Source organism: Hemiscyllium ocellatum, chromosome 19, assembly GCF_020745735.1.
Source record: "Hemiscyllium ocellatum isolate sHemOce1 chromosome 19, sHemOce1.pat.X.cur, whole genome shotgun sequence".
NCBI classification, from domain to species: Eukaryota; Metazoa; Chordata; class Chondrichthyes; order Orectolobiformes; family Hemiscylliidae; genus Hemiscyllium; species Hemiscyllium ocellatum.
The window spans coordinates 25,532,807-25,551,113 of NC_083419.1; the positions used below are offsets into that span (position 1 = coordinate 25,532,807).

The 18,307-nt window shown below is 41.9% G+C and overlaps 1 protein-coding gene across 2 annotated transcripts in view; it reads left to right on the top strand.

Moving 5' to 3' along the window:
- The first annotated feature begins 15,276 nt into the window (after window positions 1-15,276).
- The window catches only part of lin7a (lin-7 homolog A (C. elegans)), a 68,000-nt gene continuing 64,969 nt past the window's right edge, over window positions 15,277-18,307 (top strand). For both annotated transcript variants that reach the window (XM_060839306.1, XM_060839305.1), the window contains exon 1: window positions 15,277-15,335. In XM_060839306.1, the coding sequence (XP_060695289.1) occupies window positions 15,299-15,335 (37 nt within the window). In that variant the 5' untranslated portion in view covers window positions 15,277-15,298. The remainder of the gene's footprint in view (window positions 15,336-18,307) is intronic.

The window sequence follows — 18,307 nt, forward strand, 5'->3', positions numbered from 1 at the left end:
GAGTGCGAGAAAGGTGTGAATCTGGCTGAGCACCTGGAGAAGTGGCTCCCAGAGTTGCTGGGGCTGGAGGTCGAGCCGGGCCAGGTGAGTGTGGAGCAGACCCGGGTTGAGTCAGCGCCCCACAGCCCCCGCCCCCGCCCCCGCCCAATCCTCGTGCAACTCCAGCACCGTCAAGAAAAACAGTTAATAATAGAAACATCCAGAAGGTTAGGGAAAGATCCACAGCTTCTGACATATAAAGGTTTGAAAACAATTTTTTTCAAGACTTTTCTAGGGCCATAATTAAGAAGAAGAAGACTTTTGATGATGTTAAGAAAAAAGTTAAGAGATTTAAATATTCAGTATTCTCTGAGGTATCCAGCAGGACTACGTTTTAATTATGGGAGATCTGTCTATGACTTCAACTTGGCAGAAGAGCAAAAGAATTTGTGAACTCGCTGAAATAATAGTCTTGGACCGAGGGGGAAAAGAGGAAAATATGTGTGTGTACAATGACATAATTTTTTTTTCTTCTCTTTCTTTGTTCTGTTCCCTTTCATTGTTTCGGGCCTTATAGACTTGGTATTGCTTTGGTGTAAAATCTGGTTTGTTTCATATTATATCTGTTTGGTAGTCATCTGTAATTTTACTGTCCTGTTTTTCTGGGTGGGGGTGATTACTTCTTTGTGTAAAGATGTGAGGGGTTGAGATATGGAGGGGGAGGGGAGGGCATCCATTGTTAACTTGCAGGAGTGCAAATAACATTTTTTTTCCCATTGCCTGGATTTGGGCCATGACCTTAACTGAATGGTGCCAGGATGGCTGTAAGTTTAGGAGTGAATTTCCCCTATGAGCGAGGTGGGGAGTGGAGGATACGGGGGTGGTGAGCTGGGAGGTTCAGCTTTAGACATTTTGTTACCATACTAGGTAACATCATCACTGAGCCTCCAGATGAACCACTGATGGTAGGCCTGCTTTTTAGTTTGTGTTTAGGTTTCCTTGACATCACCACAGGAAATGACGTCACCAACCCAAGGAAACCTAAACACATAAATAAAAAGTGGGCCGTACCACCAGTGCTTCATCTGGAGGCTCACTGATGATGTTACCTAGTGAACTTATTGCAGGTGGAGAATACAGTTGGGTATTCGTCTCTTCCTTCAACTTCAAAAGCAGTGGAGTGGCCATATTGGTACAAAGGAACCTCCCATTTCAGGTGATAGATCAAATCAAGGATGAGTGTGGACCGTTCATCATTCTCAAGGCTCTGGTACACGAAGAGGAGTATGGTATCCTGAGCGTTTACTGTCCTCCGGCACATCCTCTTAAATTTGTAGTTGAAGTGGTCTCTAAATTAATGGCTCTTGAGGTGCACCATACTATTATAGGAAGAGACCTTAATCGTCTCATGGACCCTTGGGTAGACAGGTATGTCGGACACACCTCTGCAGTCTAGACAGTTAGTGGACTTGTGTAAGGAGTTGAGGCTAGTAGATGTGTAGAGGTGTCTCCACCCTGCTGGGAGGGATTGTACTTTAAACTCCAACCCATACAAGTGCCACACAAAAATTGATATATTCTTTGTTTTGTCAGTTTATTTAGACTTGGTGTTGGCCTACAGGAGTGGGAACATTACTATTTAAGTGGTCTGATTTTTTCATACTCAACAATAAGAAAGAGGCAGAGAGAAGAGCAGCGGCGGATGCTTGAGGCCCAGCTAAAGGCAGCCGAGTCAGCAGATTATAATGGACCATTTGTGGTCTGGACACAATGCTCACACAAGCGGCGAAGAGATGGGTCTCCTTTGCACAGCAAAGGCTATTCAAATATGGGGATAAGCCAGGTAGACACCTGGCTTATTTGGCTAGGAACAAAAGTGCTCCATAGTCTATTATGTCTGTTGAGGAGAGAACTGGCAACATCATTCGTGAGCTGAAAAAGATTAATGCTAGATTTCAGGAACTCTAGTTGAAAATGTGTTGCTGGTTAAAGCACAGCAGGTTAGGCAGCATCCAAGGAATAGGAAATTCGACGTTTCGGGCATAAGCCCTTCATCAGGAATGAGGAGAGGGTGCCAGGCAGGCTAAGATAAAAGGTAGGGAGGAGGGACTTGGGAGGGGCGATGGAGATGTGATAGGTGGAAGGAGGTCAAGGTGAGGGTGATAGGCCGGAGTGGGGTGGGGGCGGAGAGGTTAGGAAGAAGATTGCAGGTTAGGAGGGCGGTGCTGAGTTGAGGGAACCGACTGAGCCAAGGTGGGGGGGGAGGGTAAATGAGGAAACTGGAGAAATCTGAGTTCATCCCTTGTGGTTGGAGGGTTCCCAGGCGGAAGATGAGGCGTTCTTCCTCCAACCGTCGTGTTGTTATGTTTTGCCGGTGGAGGAGTCCAAGGACCTGCATGTCCTCGGTGGAGTGGAAGGGAGAGTTAAAGTGTTGAGCCACGGGGTGGTTGGGTTGGTTGGTCCGGGCGTCCCTGAGGTGTTCTCTGAAGCGTTCCGCAAGTAAGCGGCCCGTCTCCCCAATGTAGAGGAGGCCACATCGGGTGCAGCGGATGCAATAGATGATGTGTGTGGAGGTACAGGTGAACTTGTGGCGGATATGGAAGGATCCCTTGGGGCCTTGGAGGGAAGTGAGGGAGGAGGTGTGGGCGCAAGTTTTACATTTCCTGCGGTTGCAGGGGAAGGTGCCGGGAGTGGAGGTTGGGTTGGTGGGGGGTGTGGACCTGACGAGGGAGTCACGAAGGGAGTGGTCTTTGCGGAATGCTCATAGGGGAGGGGAGGGAAATATATCCCATCCGCCGTCATTTCCGCCACCTCCAAATGAGCACAGAAACCCTTCAGGAGCTCTAGGCAGAGTTATACCGGTCGGAGGGCTGTGGGACTGGACTAATGAGAATGGAATCCTTTTTGAAAACCTGGATCCCCAGTATAAACAGAAAGCAGGCCTCCCTTTTAAATGTACTTCTGATGAAACACGAGGTGCAAGAGGCAGTAACTCAGTTCCAAGGTGGCAAGGCACCCTGTCCAGACGGGTTCCCGAGTAGTTTTACAAGGTATTTATACACATTAGCTGAATCCCTTCTGAAGATGTATAGTCATTCATATAGCCAGGACCGCCTTCCGCCCTCTCATAGGGAGACCAATATCTCCCTTATTTTAAAGAAAGGGATAGACACTGAGGATGGCGTGTCGTCCAGACCTATCCCGTTGTTGAAGATAGACTTCAAGATTTTATCATAAGTCCTGGCTCTGAGGTTGTTCCCTGTTATTATAAAAGGGGACCAGACAGGTTTTATCAACAGCCGCAATATATCTTCCAATAATATCGGGAGGATATTAAACATAGTGCAAGTATATCAGCAGCGATTGATTCCAGACTTGGTGGTCTCCCTGGATGCAGAAAAGGCTTTTGATCGGGTGGAATTATCATATCTCTTTGATGTTCTCTACTGTTTTGGTTGGGCGTGCCTTCAGCAGGTGGGTGTAGTGTTGTATAGAGACTCCAAAGGTGGCAGTTTTCACGAATGGTGTCAAATTGAACAATTTTGGTGGGGGAACAGGCAGCCGAAAGGGATGTCCTCTCTCGCCACTGCTGTTTACCTTGGTAATTGAGCCATTGGTGGAGGCCATCCAAAAGGACCCTGAAATAGTGGCACCAAAGGTGGGAATTGAGGAATACAAAATTATTCTTTATGAAGATGATGTTCTTCTGTTTCTGGCTAACCTGGAAAAGTCTGTACCCTGGCTAATACAAAACATGTGGCAGTTTTTTTGGGATACAGGATAAATTTTACAAAGTCAGAAGTCATGCCCGCGGGGAGATTGGTGAAAGTACTGAAGCTGGAGAACAGAATGCAGTTTCCTTTTAGGCACCCTCACACATTGCTTTTGGTCCTGCTACAAAATTCGCAGATATTGAGGTACCATAGTGAATGAGCTGGAGAAGATCCTGGGAATTGAGGTTAAGCAGGATCCATTATCTCTTCTTTTGGGATTACCAAATCTGCCCTCTCAGGGTGAGCACAGGAAAAGGCTATTTAACATTCTTACATACTGTGCGAGGAAGAACATTCTAATGAACTGGATATCAGAAAAACCTCCAGGTCTTGCAGGGTGGTGCAGACTTGTGATGGAGCATGTCCCCAAGATTATCTGACGGATATGGTGCACCATGGAACAGAGCAATTTTATGAGACATGGCAGCCATTTCTAAAATACGTAGACATGGACCTATCGGCAATACTGATTAGGGCCTTCATATAGCCGTGAGGGCCATATTTGGTGGTCCCAGGGACCCCAGGGGAGAGGGCCTACTAAATACGGGTATAATTGTTGCTCCTGTGGACGGGAGCTTTGGTGGAGGTGCGATGGAGTAGAATAGTGTAATGTAATTTAATTTTATTAGATTGTAATTTAGTTTAACACTATTTTATTTAATTTGAGTGGGACCCAGAGAGATAGTGAGGAAAGAGATCGATCTGAGAAGGGTACAGCTGAGAACAGAAGTGAGTCAAACAGTCAGGGCAAGCAGGAACAAGGTAGGACTAATAAATTAAACTGCATTTATTTCAATGCAAGGGGCCTAACAGGGAAGGCAGATGAACTTAGGGCATGGTTAGGAACGTGGGACTGGGATATCATAGCAATTACAGAAACATGGCTCAGGGATGGGCAGGACTGGCAGCTGACTGTTTCAGGATACAAATGCTACAGGAAGGACAGAAAGGGAGGAAAAAGAGGAGGGGGAGTGGCATTTTTGGGAAGGGATAGCATTACAGCTGTGCTCAGGGAGGATATTCCCGGAAATACATCCAGGGAAGTTATTTGGGTGGAATTGAGAAATAAGAAAGGGATGATCACCTTATTGGGATTGTATTATAGACCCCCTAATAGTCAGAGGGAATTTGAGAAACAAACTTGTAAGGAAGTCTCAGCTATCTGTAAGAATAATAAGGTGGTTATGTTAGGGGATTTTAACTTTCCAAACATCAACTGGAACTGCCATAGTGTTAAAGGTTTAGATGGAGAGGAATTTCTGAAGTGTGTACAAGACTATTTTCTGATTCAGTATTTGGATGTACCTACTAGAGAAGGTGCAAAACTTGACCTACTCTTGGGAAAAAGGCAGAGCAGGTGACTGAGGGGTCAGTGGGGGAGCACTTTGGGGCCAGTGACCATAATTCTATTCGTTTTAAAATAGTGATGGAAAAGGATAGACCAGATCTAAAAGTTGAAGCTCTAAATTAGAGAAAGGCCAATTTTGACGGTATTAGGCAAGAACGATTGGAAGCAGATGTTCGCAGGTAAAGGGATGGCTGGAAAATGGGAAGCCTTCAGTAATGTGATAACAAGAATCCAGAGAAAGTATATTCCTGTCAGGGTGAAAGGGAAGGCTGGATAACTAAAGAAATTGAAAGTTTGGTTAAGAAAAAGAAAGAAGCACATGTCAGGTGCAGACAGGATAGATCGAGTGAATCCTTAGAAGAGTATAAAGAAAGTAGGAGTATACTTAAGAGGGAAATCAGGAGGGCAAAAAGGGGACATGAGATAGCTTTGGCAAATATAATTAAGGAGAATCCAAAGGGGTTTTACAAATATATTAAGGACAAAAGGGTAACTAGGGAGAGAATAGAGCCCCTCAAAGATCAGCAAGGCAGTCTTTGTGTGGAGCCACAGAAAATGGGGGAGATAATAAATTAATATTTTGCATCAGTATTTACTATGGGAAAAGATACGGAAGGTATAGTCTGTAGGGAAATATGATGGTGACATCTTGCAAATTGTCCAGATTAAAGAGGAGGAAGTGCTGGATGTCTTGAAACGGTTAAAGGTGGATAAATCCCCAGGATCTGATCAGGTGTACCCGAGAATTCTGTGGGAAGCTAGAGAAGTGATTGCTGGGCCTCTTGCTGAGATATCGATAGTCACAGGTGAGGTGCCGGAAGATTGGAGGTTGGCAAACGTAATCTCATTGTTTAAGAAGGGTGGTAAGGACAAGCCAGGGAACTATAAGCCAGTGCGCCTGATCCCGGTGGTGGGCAAGTTGTTGGAGGGAATCCTGAGGGACAGGATGTACATGTATTTGGAAAGGCAAGGGCTGATTCGGGATAGTCAACATGGCTTTGTGCATGGGAAATCATGTCTCATGAACTTGAATGAGTTTTTTGAAGAAGTAACAAAGAGGATTGATGAGGGCAGAGCGGTAGATGTGATCTATATGGACTTCAGTAAGGCATTCGACAAGGTTCCCCATCGGAGATGATTAGCAAGGTTATATCTCATGGAATGCATGGACAACTAGCCATTTGAATACAGAACTAACTCAAAGGTAGAAGACAGGGTGGTGGAGGGTTGTTTTTCAGACTGGAGGCCTGTGACCAGTGGAATGCCGCAAGGATCGGTGCTGGGAACTCTACTTTTTGTCATTTACATAAATGATTTGAATGCTAGCATAAGAGGTACAGTTTGTGAGTTTGCAGATGACACCAAAATTGGAGGTGTAGTGGACAGCGAAGAGGGTTACCTCAGATTACAACAGAATCTGGACCAGATGGGCCAATGGGCTGAGAAGTGGCAGATGGAGTTTAATTCAGATAAATGCGAGGTGCTCCATTTTGGGACAGCAAATCTTAGCAGGACTTAATGGTAAGGTCCTAGGGAGTGTTGCTGAACAAACAGACCTTGGAGTGCAGGTTCATAACTCCTTGAAAGTGGCGTCGCAGGTAGATAGGATAGTTAAGAAAGCGTTTGGTATGCTTTCCTTTATTGGTCAGAGTATTGAGTACAGGAGGTCATGTTGCGGCTGTACAGGACATTGGTTAGGCCACTGTTGGAATATTGCGTGCAATTCTGGTCTCCTTCCTATTGGAAAGATGTAAAACTTGAAAGGGTTCATAAAAGATTTACAAGGATGTCGCCAGGGTTGGAGACTCTGAACTACAGGGAGTGGCTGAACAGACTGGGGCAGTTTTCCCTTGTACCAGCCTCCACCACTTCCTCTGGCTGCTCATTCCATACACGTACCACCCTCTGCATGAAAAAGTTGCCCCGTAGATCTCTTTTATATCTTTCCCCTCTGACCCTAAACCTATGCCCTCTGGTTCTGGTCTCCCTGACCCCAGGGAAAAGACTTTGCCTATTTACCTTATCCATGCCCCTCATAATTTTGTAAACCTCTATAAGGTCACCCCTCAGCCTTCGACGCTCCAGAGAAAACAACCCCAGCCTGTTCAACCTCTCCCTATAGCTCAAATCCTCCAACCCTGGCAACATCCTTGTAAATCTTTCCTGAACCCTTTCAAGTTTTACAACATCTTACCAATAAGAAGGAGACCAGAATTGCACGCAGTATTCAACAGTGGCCCAACCAATGTCCTGTCCAGCAACATGACCTCCCAACTCCTGTACTCAATACTCTGACCAATAAAGGAAAGCATACCAAACACCTTCACTATCCTATTTACATGCAACTCCACTTTCAAGAAGCTATGAATCTGCACTCCAAGGTCTATCACTAATAAGACAATGTGTTTCCAAAACCAGAGTGAATCCTATCCCTATGAATCTTCTCCAATAATTTTTGTTTCCACTGATGTAAGCCTATCTGGCCTGTAATTTCCTGGATTATCGCTTTTGCCCTTCTTAAACAAAGGAACAAGATATGCTATTCTCGAGTCCTCTGGGACTTCTTCTCTGGCTAAAGAGGATACAAAGTTTTTTTCTACAAGGCGCCAGCAATTTCCTGACCTGCCTCCCTCAGCATGCTGGGATAGATCCATCAGGTCTGGGGACTTATCTACTTTAATGCTTTTCAAACATCCAACACCTTTTTTTATATTGATATACCCTAGAAGTTCTACAAACCCTTTCCAAGACTCACCATCCACCATACCTTCTCCTTTATGAATACCGATGAAAAGTATTCATTGAGGACCTACTTATTTCCTCCAGCTATAAGTGTACATTCCTTCCTTTGTCCTTTAGTCATCCCCTCTTGCTCCTTATATATGTGTAAAATGCCTTGAGATTTTCCTTCATCCTGTTTGTCAAAGACATTTCATGGTCCTTTTTAGCTTTCCTTAATCCCTGTTTGAGTTCTTTCCTGCTATGTTTGAGCTCTGTCTATCTTCGGTTTCCTATGCCTCCTTTTCCTTTTGGTTAAGCTTTCAATTTTACTTGTCATCCAAAATCTTGCAATCCTTATCATTCATTTTCACAGGAACGTGCTCATCCTGAACTCTAAATACTCAGCTATTTTTAATAGCTGACAATCCAACTGTTTCAGGAGCTGTACATGCTGATGGTACCTTCAAAAGTAGTTCATAACGTTTGAAGCCATCAATGTCACGTAGCTCAAATGATAAGCCGATCCCTGAGCAAATGCTACAGGGCAAGAGATGGATGTGGAGAGGTGATCATGTAAGGGCAAACAGCAGGAATTCAAGTCTGAATCTTGACAGTACTTTCATAGAGTGTGGAAGAGCAAAAAAACTGTTCTGGCTAGAAGAGAGGTTAAAACAAAGGCTAGTCTGCTCTCTGAGTTGAATTGACAAGTTTGCATTAAAGCTGTCAAAGAAAATAGGAAGCGTTCTCCTATTGACCTGGCCAATATTTATCACTCAAGCCAGAGACCAAAAATTGTTTAACTGGTAATTTTTTCTCATATCTACTGCCTTTTCCGCATTACAACAGGAATGATATTTCAAAAGAATCTAACTGGGTGCAAAGTGGCTTAAAGTAATTAAAGGTACTTTTTTTTTCTTTTGATTGCCAAGTTGACAACGGTAACAATATTTCAAAAATATTTAATTTACTGCAAAGATATTTGGGGCAATTCAAGGGTGCTATAATTATGAAATAACTTTGGATGTTGGCTAATTGTGCATATGAAGTCAGAATTTTATACATTTTTGATAATACCCACAGACATAACTTTCCACTATCAATGTTGATTTTTCTTACAAGCCAAAAAAGGAGTGCTAGAAAATCTTAAGTTATGATATGTGAACATGGTATGCACAAACATTTTGTATATTTCCAACATGTTTTAGCAGTATTTTCTGAATTATCCATGTTAAGTTCCTGTGTGACAAAAACACCAGTGGAACAACTTCAAATATGAGAACCTTCCTGGTCACAGACACATTAAAAGCTACAAAACTGTACTCCGCACATTTTTCTTAACTTTGACAAATGACGCAAAATTAATAGAAAAAAGTATTACATTTACCGAAACAAGCTAGAGGCCATTTTGGGGAAGTCAACCCTAAATGTATTTGATAAAAAATAAAGGACTGAAATTATGTGTTTTGACATTTGACCTATTTGTTTCAGTTTCTCTCACAAAAATGATTTATAGTGTCTGTGCACAAAATGTTTTCACTATATGATACAAGAGTAAGGAATTCACCTTGAAGTCATGAACAAATGAAATGATTTTAGGTTTCAAGCATCACAACGTAAGGAAACTGCAAGAACTTGCAAGAAATCTTTTCTGTGGGACATGTAGAAAGGACGTATTACCCTAAATTAGTTACATTACACACATTTGCAAATCCAGCAGATTTGAAAAATACGTTAAACCATTACCATTAAAACATGAAGTCATTATTTTTAAAAAGTTTACTAGATTTAAAAGAGACCTCTTTATCCAGTTTGCTTTGTGAAATATATAATCATTCTTTTGTTGGCTGCAGGATAATCAATAATAGTTCACAGTGGGAGCTGTTGATCCTTTTCAGACAGCGCAAATCTGCATATAATGAATAAAGGTCATCAAATTGGATTATGTGTTCTCCCTGGCTAGGCCACAACCTTCCCTAGTAATATAGGCACCTTCTCTTCAATATTATGAACATTTTTCACTGTGTTGGGCTTGAGCAATAATGACCTAGCATTTTTTAAGAGAATTGACTTCCGGTTAACCGTATCTACTTCTTATTTCTGTGACCCATTGCTCAACCACAGGCAACTGTTTTAAGAAAATATATTTCTTATAAAGTTCATAGACTGATAGATCTTCCACTCTTGTCAGTGCCCTGTAACATTTTGTGTATTTCCAGTATGAATTGACTGTACAAAATATTTGTAGACCCAGCTCTGTGATCTTGGGTTATGGCATCTGTGTTTGTATTGTACAAAAAACAAAATGAAGTATTTTGATCACAATAACATTTAATACATCTGATATAAAAAGCTGAATTGCCTCGTAACGCACCAATATTTGACATTCTACATGATAATCATTTCATCCCTTCTCTCTATGTATAAATAGCATTTGCCAAAGACTTCATGCACCAATAAAGGTGCGAAGTAAAAATGGAAATTGCTTGAAATACTCAATAGGTCATGCAATATCTGTAGAGAAAGAACAGAATTAATGTTTCAGGCCAATTAACTTTAATGAGGTGAGAGAAAAGAATGAAATATTCCAACTTTTCAATTCCAATGCACCTCAGCCTCAAAGGCCTCATTCTTCCAAGAAGTGGCAATCATTGTTGGATTGTCACTCTACTCAAATGTTCATCTACCTTGACACTGCTCCACGTTGCTTTGCAGTTTTTCCAGCTCTTACAGTCCCAGAAATATGGAATGCAGTGTCCCTTGGAGAAGTTTGCTGCAGCAAAGCAGAATTGGGGGAAGACAGTATATGTTGACATTTTATGACATTTCCTGCCATCTGGTTATTTAAATGTTCAGTATGAATATTGGTAAATGGATGACAACAAGTGATGTGTAAGTGGGAGGGGGGTCAGATGACAGCTGGGTGTATTAGGTGAGTGATTTGGAAATTGCATAGGATAGCATGTTGGTTGAGGTGGAGGTAAGTAGGTGATTAGGAAGCTGCTGGGTGAGGTGGTAGATGTGTGAGACTGATATTTGGATAAGGGGATTGGTGGGTTGTAGATAGGTCATAGATAGATCATGAGCTAAACAAGGAGATAGTAAGGACTGCAAATACTGGAGAGTCAGAGTTGAAAAGTGTGGCACTGGTAGAGCACAGCAGGCAGCATGTAAGGAGCAGTAGAGTTGACCCTCCATCAAGAGTTCAGGAGATAGAAAAGTCAGGTCAGGGGCTGTTGTTTGGTAGATGTTAGGGTAGTTAGGTAATCAGGAGTAACATTGTTAGGGGTTATTGGGTTGAATTGGAGGACTAGTCAGAAGATGGTAAGAAATTAGGGTGGCATCATATTCAGAGGAGTAGTTAGTTTGTGTAAGATTCAGCTGAGGATTAGTTGATGTGGTGTTTGGTGTTAGGAAGTATTGGGATGAAGACTCGGGATTGGGGAAGTCAGTGTAATGATTGGGGGTCAACTTGTCTGATATTTCCTTCAAAACTTATCCAAGTAATGATTGTGGAACTGAGTCAAAGTGTTTTGCAGAAGGCCTTAGGAAGGAGACCAATTACCTCTTGTAAGCAATTTCCATGGAGGACAGTTTGTTGTGTCTTCAAGGATTCCCAATGTGTGTCTTGGGTCATACGTCTAGCTTCTAACGATCCAGAGACCAGATGATTTGTTTTGGTGAGCAGGTTTCTGGCATTCTGACCACAAGACCAGGCCAACTCAGTTGTGGCTTTCTCCATATGGTGTGCTAGCTGAGTTGATCACCTCAGTTACTGGTATTTTGTATTGCCATCTGAATTTCAGAAGCTTCTGAAGGCAGTTGAAGAAAAGTGGTTGAACATTTTGGCATGACGCAGACACATTGTTCCAAAGGTTGCTTATGTAGAGCTGAACTCTAATACTATAACAGGCAGAGGCTATGTAGCTGGAGGTTAACACTTGGTAAAGAAATTCTCTGAACTATTTTAATTTACATGGGAGAAAGGATCCATCCCATGAGAATACCAAGATGCTGCCACTATCCATCTGTAGAAGGGGCATTGGACTGACTAACTTTGCAACAATCATTGAGGAATCTTAATCCTCTCCAGCACCAGCAAAATCATTGTTGGGATCATTCTCAACTAATTAATGGAGTACTTCATCCTGGACATGTTGTCAGATATTGAATACAGTTTCAGGAATGATTGAGGAAGTACTGATATAGTTTGCATTTAGATAACTCCAGGAGAAGTGACAATAACCAAACATGAACCTCAACACCAGGCCTGTTCACCTGACCAAGGACTCTACACAGTCAATCACAAGGCTTTTGGAAGTTGGTAGAGAAATTCACCCCATACTGGTTTGACAGCTTCATAACAATATGCTTGCACATGCCATGGATGATGGTGTATTTACTGATTTTTTTCCCATTCACAAACCACATGTCTCCAAATGATATCACTCAGGGCACACATAGACTAGAAGAAGGTAGGAGCCCAGGATGAATCTTTGTTGCATGATCAAGAAGATTGTGTAATGGCAAGAAAAAGTCATTACAGAAATGTCCTGATTTCACTGGAGTAAATAGGAGTGGAATCAAGTTGGGGCACTACCACAGGGATAAAACACATAAGATAGCTATTGGATGAAAATTGAACAATTGATTTTGTTGAGTAGTAATTTCAAGGGATGAAAAAATAACATTCCATGATCTTTGTAATAACATTTTGCATTGTAATTTTAGTCATTTGGTAATACAGAACTTGAGTATTGCTGATATAAAAGATACATTTTGTTTAAAACTTTCATCTTGTACTCATCGAAAGAATTGCAAGAATACCAATATAAGAGGAATCCAACAATTATACTGTTACATGTCTTTTCAAACAATACTCAAGTGGTAATTTTCATTAAAAATTATAGAATTCTTATGGTGTTCATAGGCGTGGCCTAAGATCACTGGCAAAAAAATTACCTCTTTTCTGTCATTGAAAAAATACAAAGTGCCCAGATGAGGCAAAGTTATTAACTATGTTGATATTACTCCAGAGAGTTCCGTGGCACTTTGTGTACCCCTTTTATATTTGAGTGTCTATCAGGTGTTAATTAATGGCTTCCAGCATGAGAAAAGCTGAAGTTGACTGCAGCCAAACTGATGGACAGCAGGGAGGTGGCACCTTGGACATTTGACCTTTGGTCATTGGCCAATGCTATTCAAGCAAGTTGCCCTGCAAAAAATATAACAGGTACTCAGGAATAAATGATGCAATCTTGTCTAGCAATTGGGTTTTCAGATGGAGGAAGACCAAAATAAGAGCTTCTTAGCACCTCAGTTGGTTCAGAAAGTGGAAAGAAGCTGATACCTCCAGTTGCACAGATTAGCTTCATCAATCTGTTTGCCTCCTGGAACCAGTAAATTGCTGTCACCCGTTTGTGGAATTTCCCTGTCTAACTACATTATGGCTGAAAATGTGTTGCTTATTAAAGCACAGCAGGTCAGGCAGCATCCAAGGAACAGGAAATTCAACGTTTCGGGCCAGAGCCCTTCATCAGGAATTACATTATGGGACAATAAATTGTGACACTGGAAAAAGCACAGCAGGTCATGCAACATCTGAAGAACAAGAGAGTCGATGTTTCAGGCTTAATCTTCATCATTAAGCCAGAAATGTTGACTCTCTTGCTCTTCAGCTGCTGCTTGACCTGCTGTGTTTCTTCTAACACCACACTTTATTAACTGTGACTCCTCCAATATCTACAGTCCTCACTATCTCATTATGGACTTGAATTAACCTATTGATTGACATTGATCACTATTTTGGGGTATTCAATGACTCCTAAACTCAACCTTAGCATTGAGTAAGTTCAATTATTAGTGGCTTTAGCCATGATGATCTTGAAAATGGGTGAGCAGAAACCAGATTGAAATGATTTAAGGAAACTTAATGGGATACCTGGATATGGAGTTATGTGATAATGCCTTCAATTCAGTGATAAGTCTGGTTTGAATTTGCACTTCTGGTCTTGAGCTGAAAAATCTGGGCTGACATTCCAGTGAAGTCCCAGAGAGTTCAGCACTGTTGAACGTGCCTCTTTCAAATAATGTGGAGATGCTGGTGTTGGACTGGGGTGGACAAAGTTAAAAATCACACAACACCAGGTTATCGTCCAACAGGTTTATTTTGAAGTACAAGCTTTCAGAGAGCTGCTCCTTTGTCAGGAAGCTAATGGGATAGGATCATGAGACACAGATTTGTTCAAATAAGACGTTAAACCAAAGCCCTTTCCGTGTTGGAAATCAAATATTTAATGATGGCATTATTTGGAAGAGCAGGGAGTTATCCATTATATTTGGCCAATGTCTGTTCCTGAGTGAACATCACAAAAGCAGATTATCGAGTCATTGACACATTGTGCATAGTAAACCCTTCAAACTGCAATCTGCTATGTTTCCAATTAGCTATGCTTCCAATGTCCAATTCCAATCCACTTCAAAAGTAATTCATTAGCAGAAATCACTCTGAGATGTTCAGTGGTCATGAAAGGCAATATATAAATTACAGACTTCAAACATAAGTCAATACATGAGTGTATTTATGACAGGTTCTTATGAGTAAGGGAATCTATGATTACATGGAGAAGGCAGGAGAATGGTGTTGAGGAATATATTGGCCATGATTGAAAGTTCTGCTGTACTTTATTGTGGAAAGTAAGGTTAGAAAATGTTAATGAAACCCATTGAATTGCCCAAGCAATTTTGAAATGCAGCTTTAAAGAAATATTTGATGGATCTACCATTTTGTGTTGTCAAGATGCAATATTACATAATTCTTATTGAGAACATTGATGTTGGTTTGGACAGCTGCATGAACCAATGGAATAAGGATCTTGGTTGGCCCAGTGGAATGGTGTCTGTATTCTTCAGTGTTGAGTAGACATCTGACATTTCAACCTTCATCTCTGTCTAAGAAGGTAGTCGTTTCTTCTCATTTCCCTCGATGAGGTTTTTTTCCCACTGGCTTTGATTTTGGGCAGGTGAAGGAGAGAAGGGACCTCTTGGTAAATTCACTAAATTTAATGTCTCGAAATTGATATTTCGGATGTCTTAGCAGTTCTTCAGTCTCTCAATTCCGTCACAAACTTATGAAATTTTAAACAGATTTTGAATATCTGAACTTGTCCCTGCTGCTGCCAATTTCTAATCATCCAAGGAGTGTTGCAGTGGAAATGCATGATACTGAGCAGCGCGTCTGAGGTCGTTCACATTTCCAGTGTTACATAGTAATGTACGAGGAAGTGCCTCACTCAGGCCATCCTGGGTGAGGTGCTTTGGGGGTGGGTGAGTGTGTGTGCGTGCGTGCCTGATGAACGCAGTCTCTCTCTCTCTCTGTAAGCCCGTCGTGGCTGCAGTGTGAGCCGCGTCACTCCAGCCGGTGCTCTCTTTCTCACACTCCCCGCGATCTCCCTCCTCCTTTTCTGAGGCTGCTGCAGACATGGCGACAACACTGCAGCCGCTTATGCTGGAAAGAGGTAAGGCAAGAGTCTTAATCTATCCGCACAATCCTCCCGAGTGTTTCCTCAATCTGTCGCAAAAGAAATAAAATTGTAGTTTGGAAGGCTTGCAGCTTGAAGTGTGATTGGTCTTTACTTTTCAGTATTTATGTTCCCTGTAGCGTTGATGGACCACAGTGACGATTTGGCGAGAGATCTGCTGATGCTGGGGACGGCAGTGTGTGTGTGTGTTTTTTTGTGAATATGTTAAACGCGCGCAGAAGCTACTGATAGGTTACATTTCGCAATACATTTTCTTTAACGTCAATTTCCCGTTTGCTCACTGCAAGACTTGAAAAGAAGCAGATTGAAAAAGAACATTTTCTTCGCCCTTCTCCTCCCCTCCCACCAGAGTTGCAGAGGTTGCGGCTGATGGGGGACGGAGTAGTCTTTAAGAAACGCCGAGTCTTGGTGATAATTACAGTCGGTTTGTTTGATAACTGGACCGACAGTAAAATTAGAGCTGGGAGGCATCGGCGTTTTCCGTCAGTGCGCCCTGGACTGTTCTACTGCGAAAGAATGTCCCTGCCAAGTTCAGTTGTTAAAATCAGAATTCTAATATTTAAGCTGCGATTAAATATTTCGCGCTATCTGCTCATTACATGCAATACTTTCTAGTTGCATCTGAGGAGTGTGAAATTGCAAAGGTTAGCTGTGTGTTTCAACCGGGCAGATTGGGGCATATTTGAAATAGCAATTCAGGAATGAGGGCGAATAACCGCTGACCTTTAATTAGAAATGAATTTAAAAGGTTCATCCGATTTGCACGCTCTTTGAAGTTGCTATTTTAGATTAGTCTCAAACTAGGAGCCCTGGCGCTCATACTAGTTACAACCAGCAGTATTGACTTGTTTATGTAACACTTCACGTTAATACAATTTTGCACTCCCAACAGGAACATTGTGAAAGAAAAGTTTCAAGTGGAGCCACAGTTTTTTTTTAGAAATATTATTAGATTAGATGACCAAAAGTTTCCTCAAGTAGGTTTTAAGGAAGAACATGAGGTAGATGGACAGGATATTCGAGGGTTGGTGACCTAGACAATCAGAGGCAAACCCCAATGATGGAGCAAGTAAATTTGGCAAGGCTTGAAGAGGCCAAAATTAGCTGAGTGGGGATATGTTGGAGCATTGTGGGATTGAGGCAATCAAAGGGACAGGGAAGATCATGACATGGATAGTTTAAAAAAAAATCAGGATGTTATTCAACCAATTGCCAGGGTAGATCACCAAACCTGAGTTTTGGATAAATGATACGTGGTGCAACTGAAAACATGGGCAGTAGATATTTTGAAAGAATCAAGTTAGGAGGGTGGAACATAGAAAACCAGCCAATGTGACTTTGGAATAGTCAAGACTAGATGTGATAAAGGCACAAGGGCGAATCAAGGTCAGAATCACATGAGGTAGCAATAATGGTCTGTGGTCAGAAACCTCTATGTGTCAAGCATGACATTAAAGATGTGAGCTCAGTTGGTTGGTGAAGGAGCAGAAATTTTGGTGGGGACATAATTGATGGTTTAGTTTTGTCAATACTTAATGGAGGAAGTTTTCCTCATCCGATTCTGGATATCATTCAAGTAGTCCATTAGTGATGAGACAATGTAATGATTCAGAAAGTTGATACATTCTGTGACAGATGACTACTCTATATGTGGAAACTGGCAGTGCTTTTGTATACTGTTGTCAAAGGAAACCCAACATGCAGAAGCTCAAAGAGAAGCCATTGTAAGTGATGCTCTGACTATAACTGGATAAATAAGAACAAAAGCAATTGACTGCGGACCCAGCCACCTGGATGTCTTTGGAGAGGTGTTGGAAAAGGTTTGTGGGCAACTATGTCTGAGTCTGCAGAGAGATGGAGAAAGATGAGGGTTAGTTTACTTTTGCTGTAGTCCTGCATCATGCAAATCGTGACTTTGATAAGAGTAATATCTAGAAGTATTGATTTGAGGAATTTAAACATGAAGTTCTGGAAGATGTGTGTGGATTTGGGCGATGAACTTGAGGAAAGAGAATCATTTGACAATATCAGTTAACATGGGAGGCAGGAATTTGTGTTTGGCCAAGATTTAGTGGAAGTAGGGTTGAGGGAAGACGAGCTTGGAGAGAGTATTTGTAGAAAGAGCAAATAGATGAAAAACTAGAAACATTCAAATTTGGGAGGGGGACTTTCAAGGGAGTTTCGTCTGGGGAGGAATGGCAGTGACATATTCACTTAATGTCAGCGACACATTCACTTAATGTCAGCGACAACGAAGTCCACAAGCTTCACAATGCACATCGGAAAGAATGGGTGTTTGCAAAATAACAAAGAGGTTGTGGTTTATCTTTCTACTATGCAGTAGATTATAGTGGTTTATGTGGCCCAGCCACATCTGGCAGTGAATGACTATGATGAGAGAGAAACAATTAGTAGGTCGGGTCTGGAATATACTGCCTGGAATTATGATGAAGACAGGTTCAGTTGAGGCATAATGGAGCAATGGGAATGTGTATAGGAAGGCACAATGTGCAAAGGCAGAAGAATGCATAAGGCTATGTCCCTTAGTTGGAGAGCTGGTGCAGATATGATATGATTGATTGGTGGTCTTTAGTATTGTAACATTTGAGTCTGATTTTTGCCACAATGGTGGGTAGCTAAATCAGAATCCTTCTTCATGGGTTAAAAAAAGCTCCTGAATATTGTTAGCTTCACTTGGGAGAGGTGACATGCTGTCAGTTATTGTGAGATGCGAAATGAAAGCAGCCATTGAGACGATTGAATGATCAATCAAACTGGTTAGATCAGCCACTTCAGTTCTGAGATTTTGGTCCAGTGATGTTATATAATTTTAGGCTGTCGGGCCTTAACTCCTAGCACCCCCTCACCATTTTGGCCTCATACTTATTCCCATGACCCCTTATAGCCCCCATGTCACTTTATACCAGTTCAGGCTATTCATCTACCCA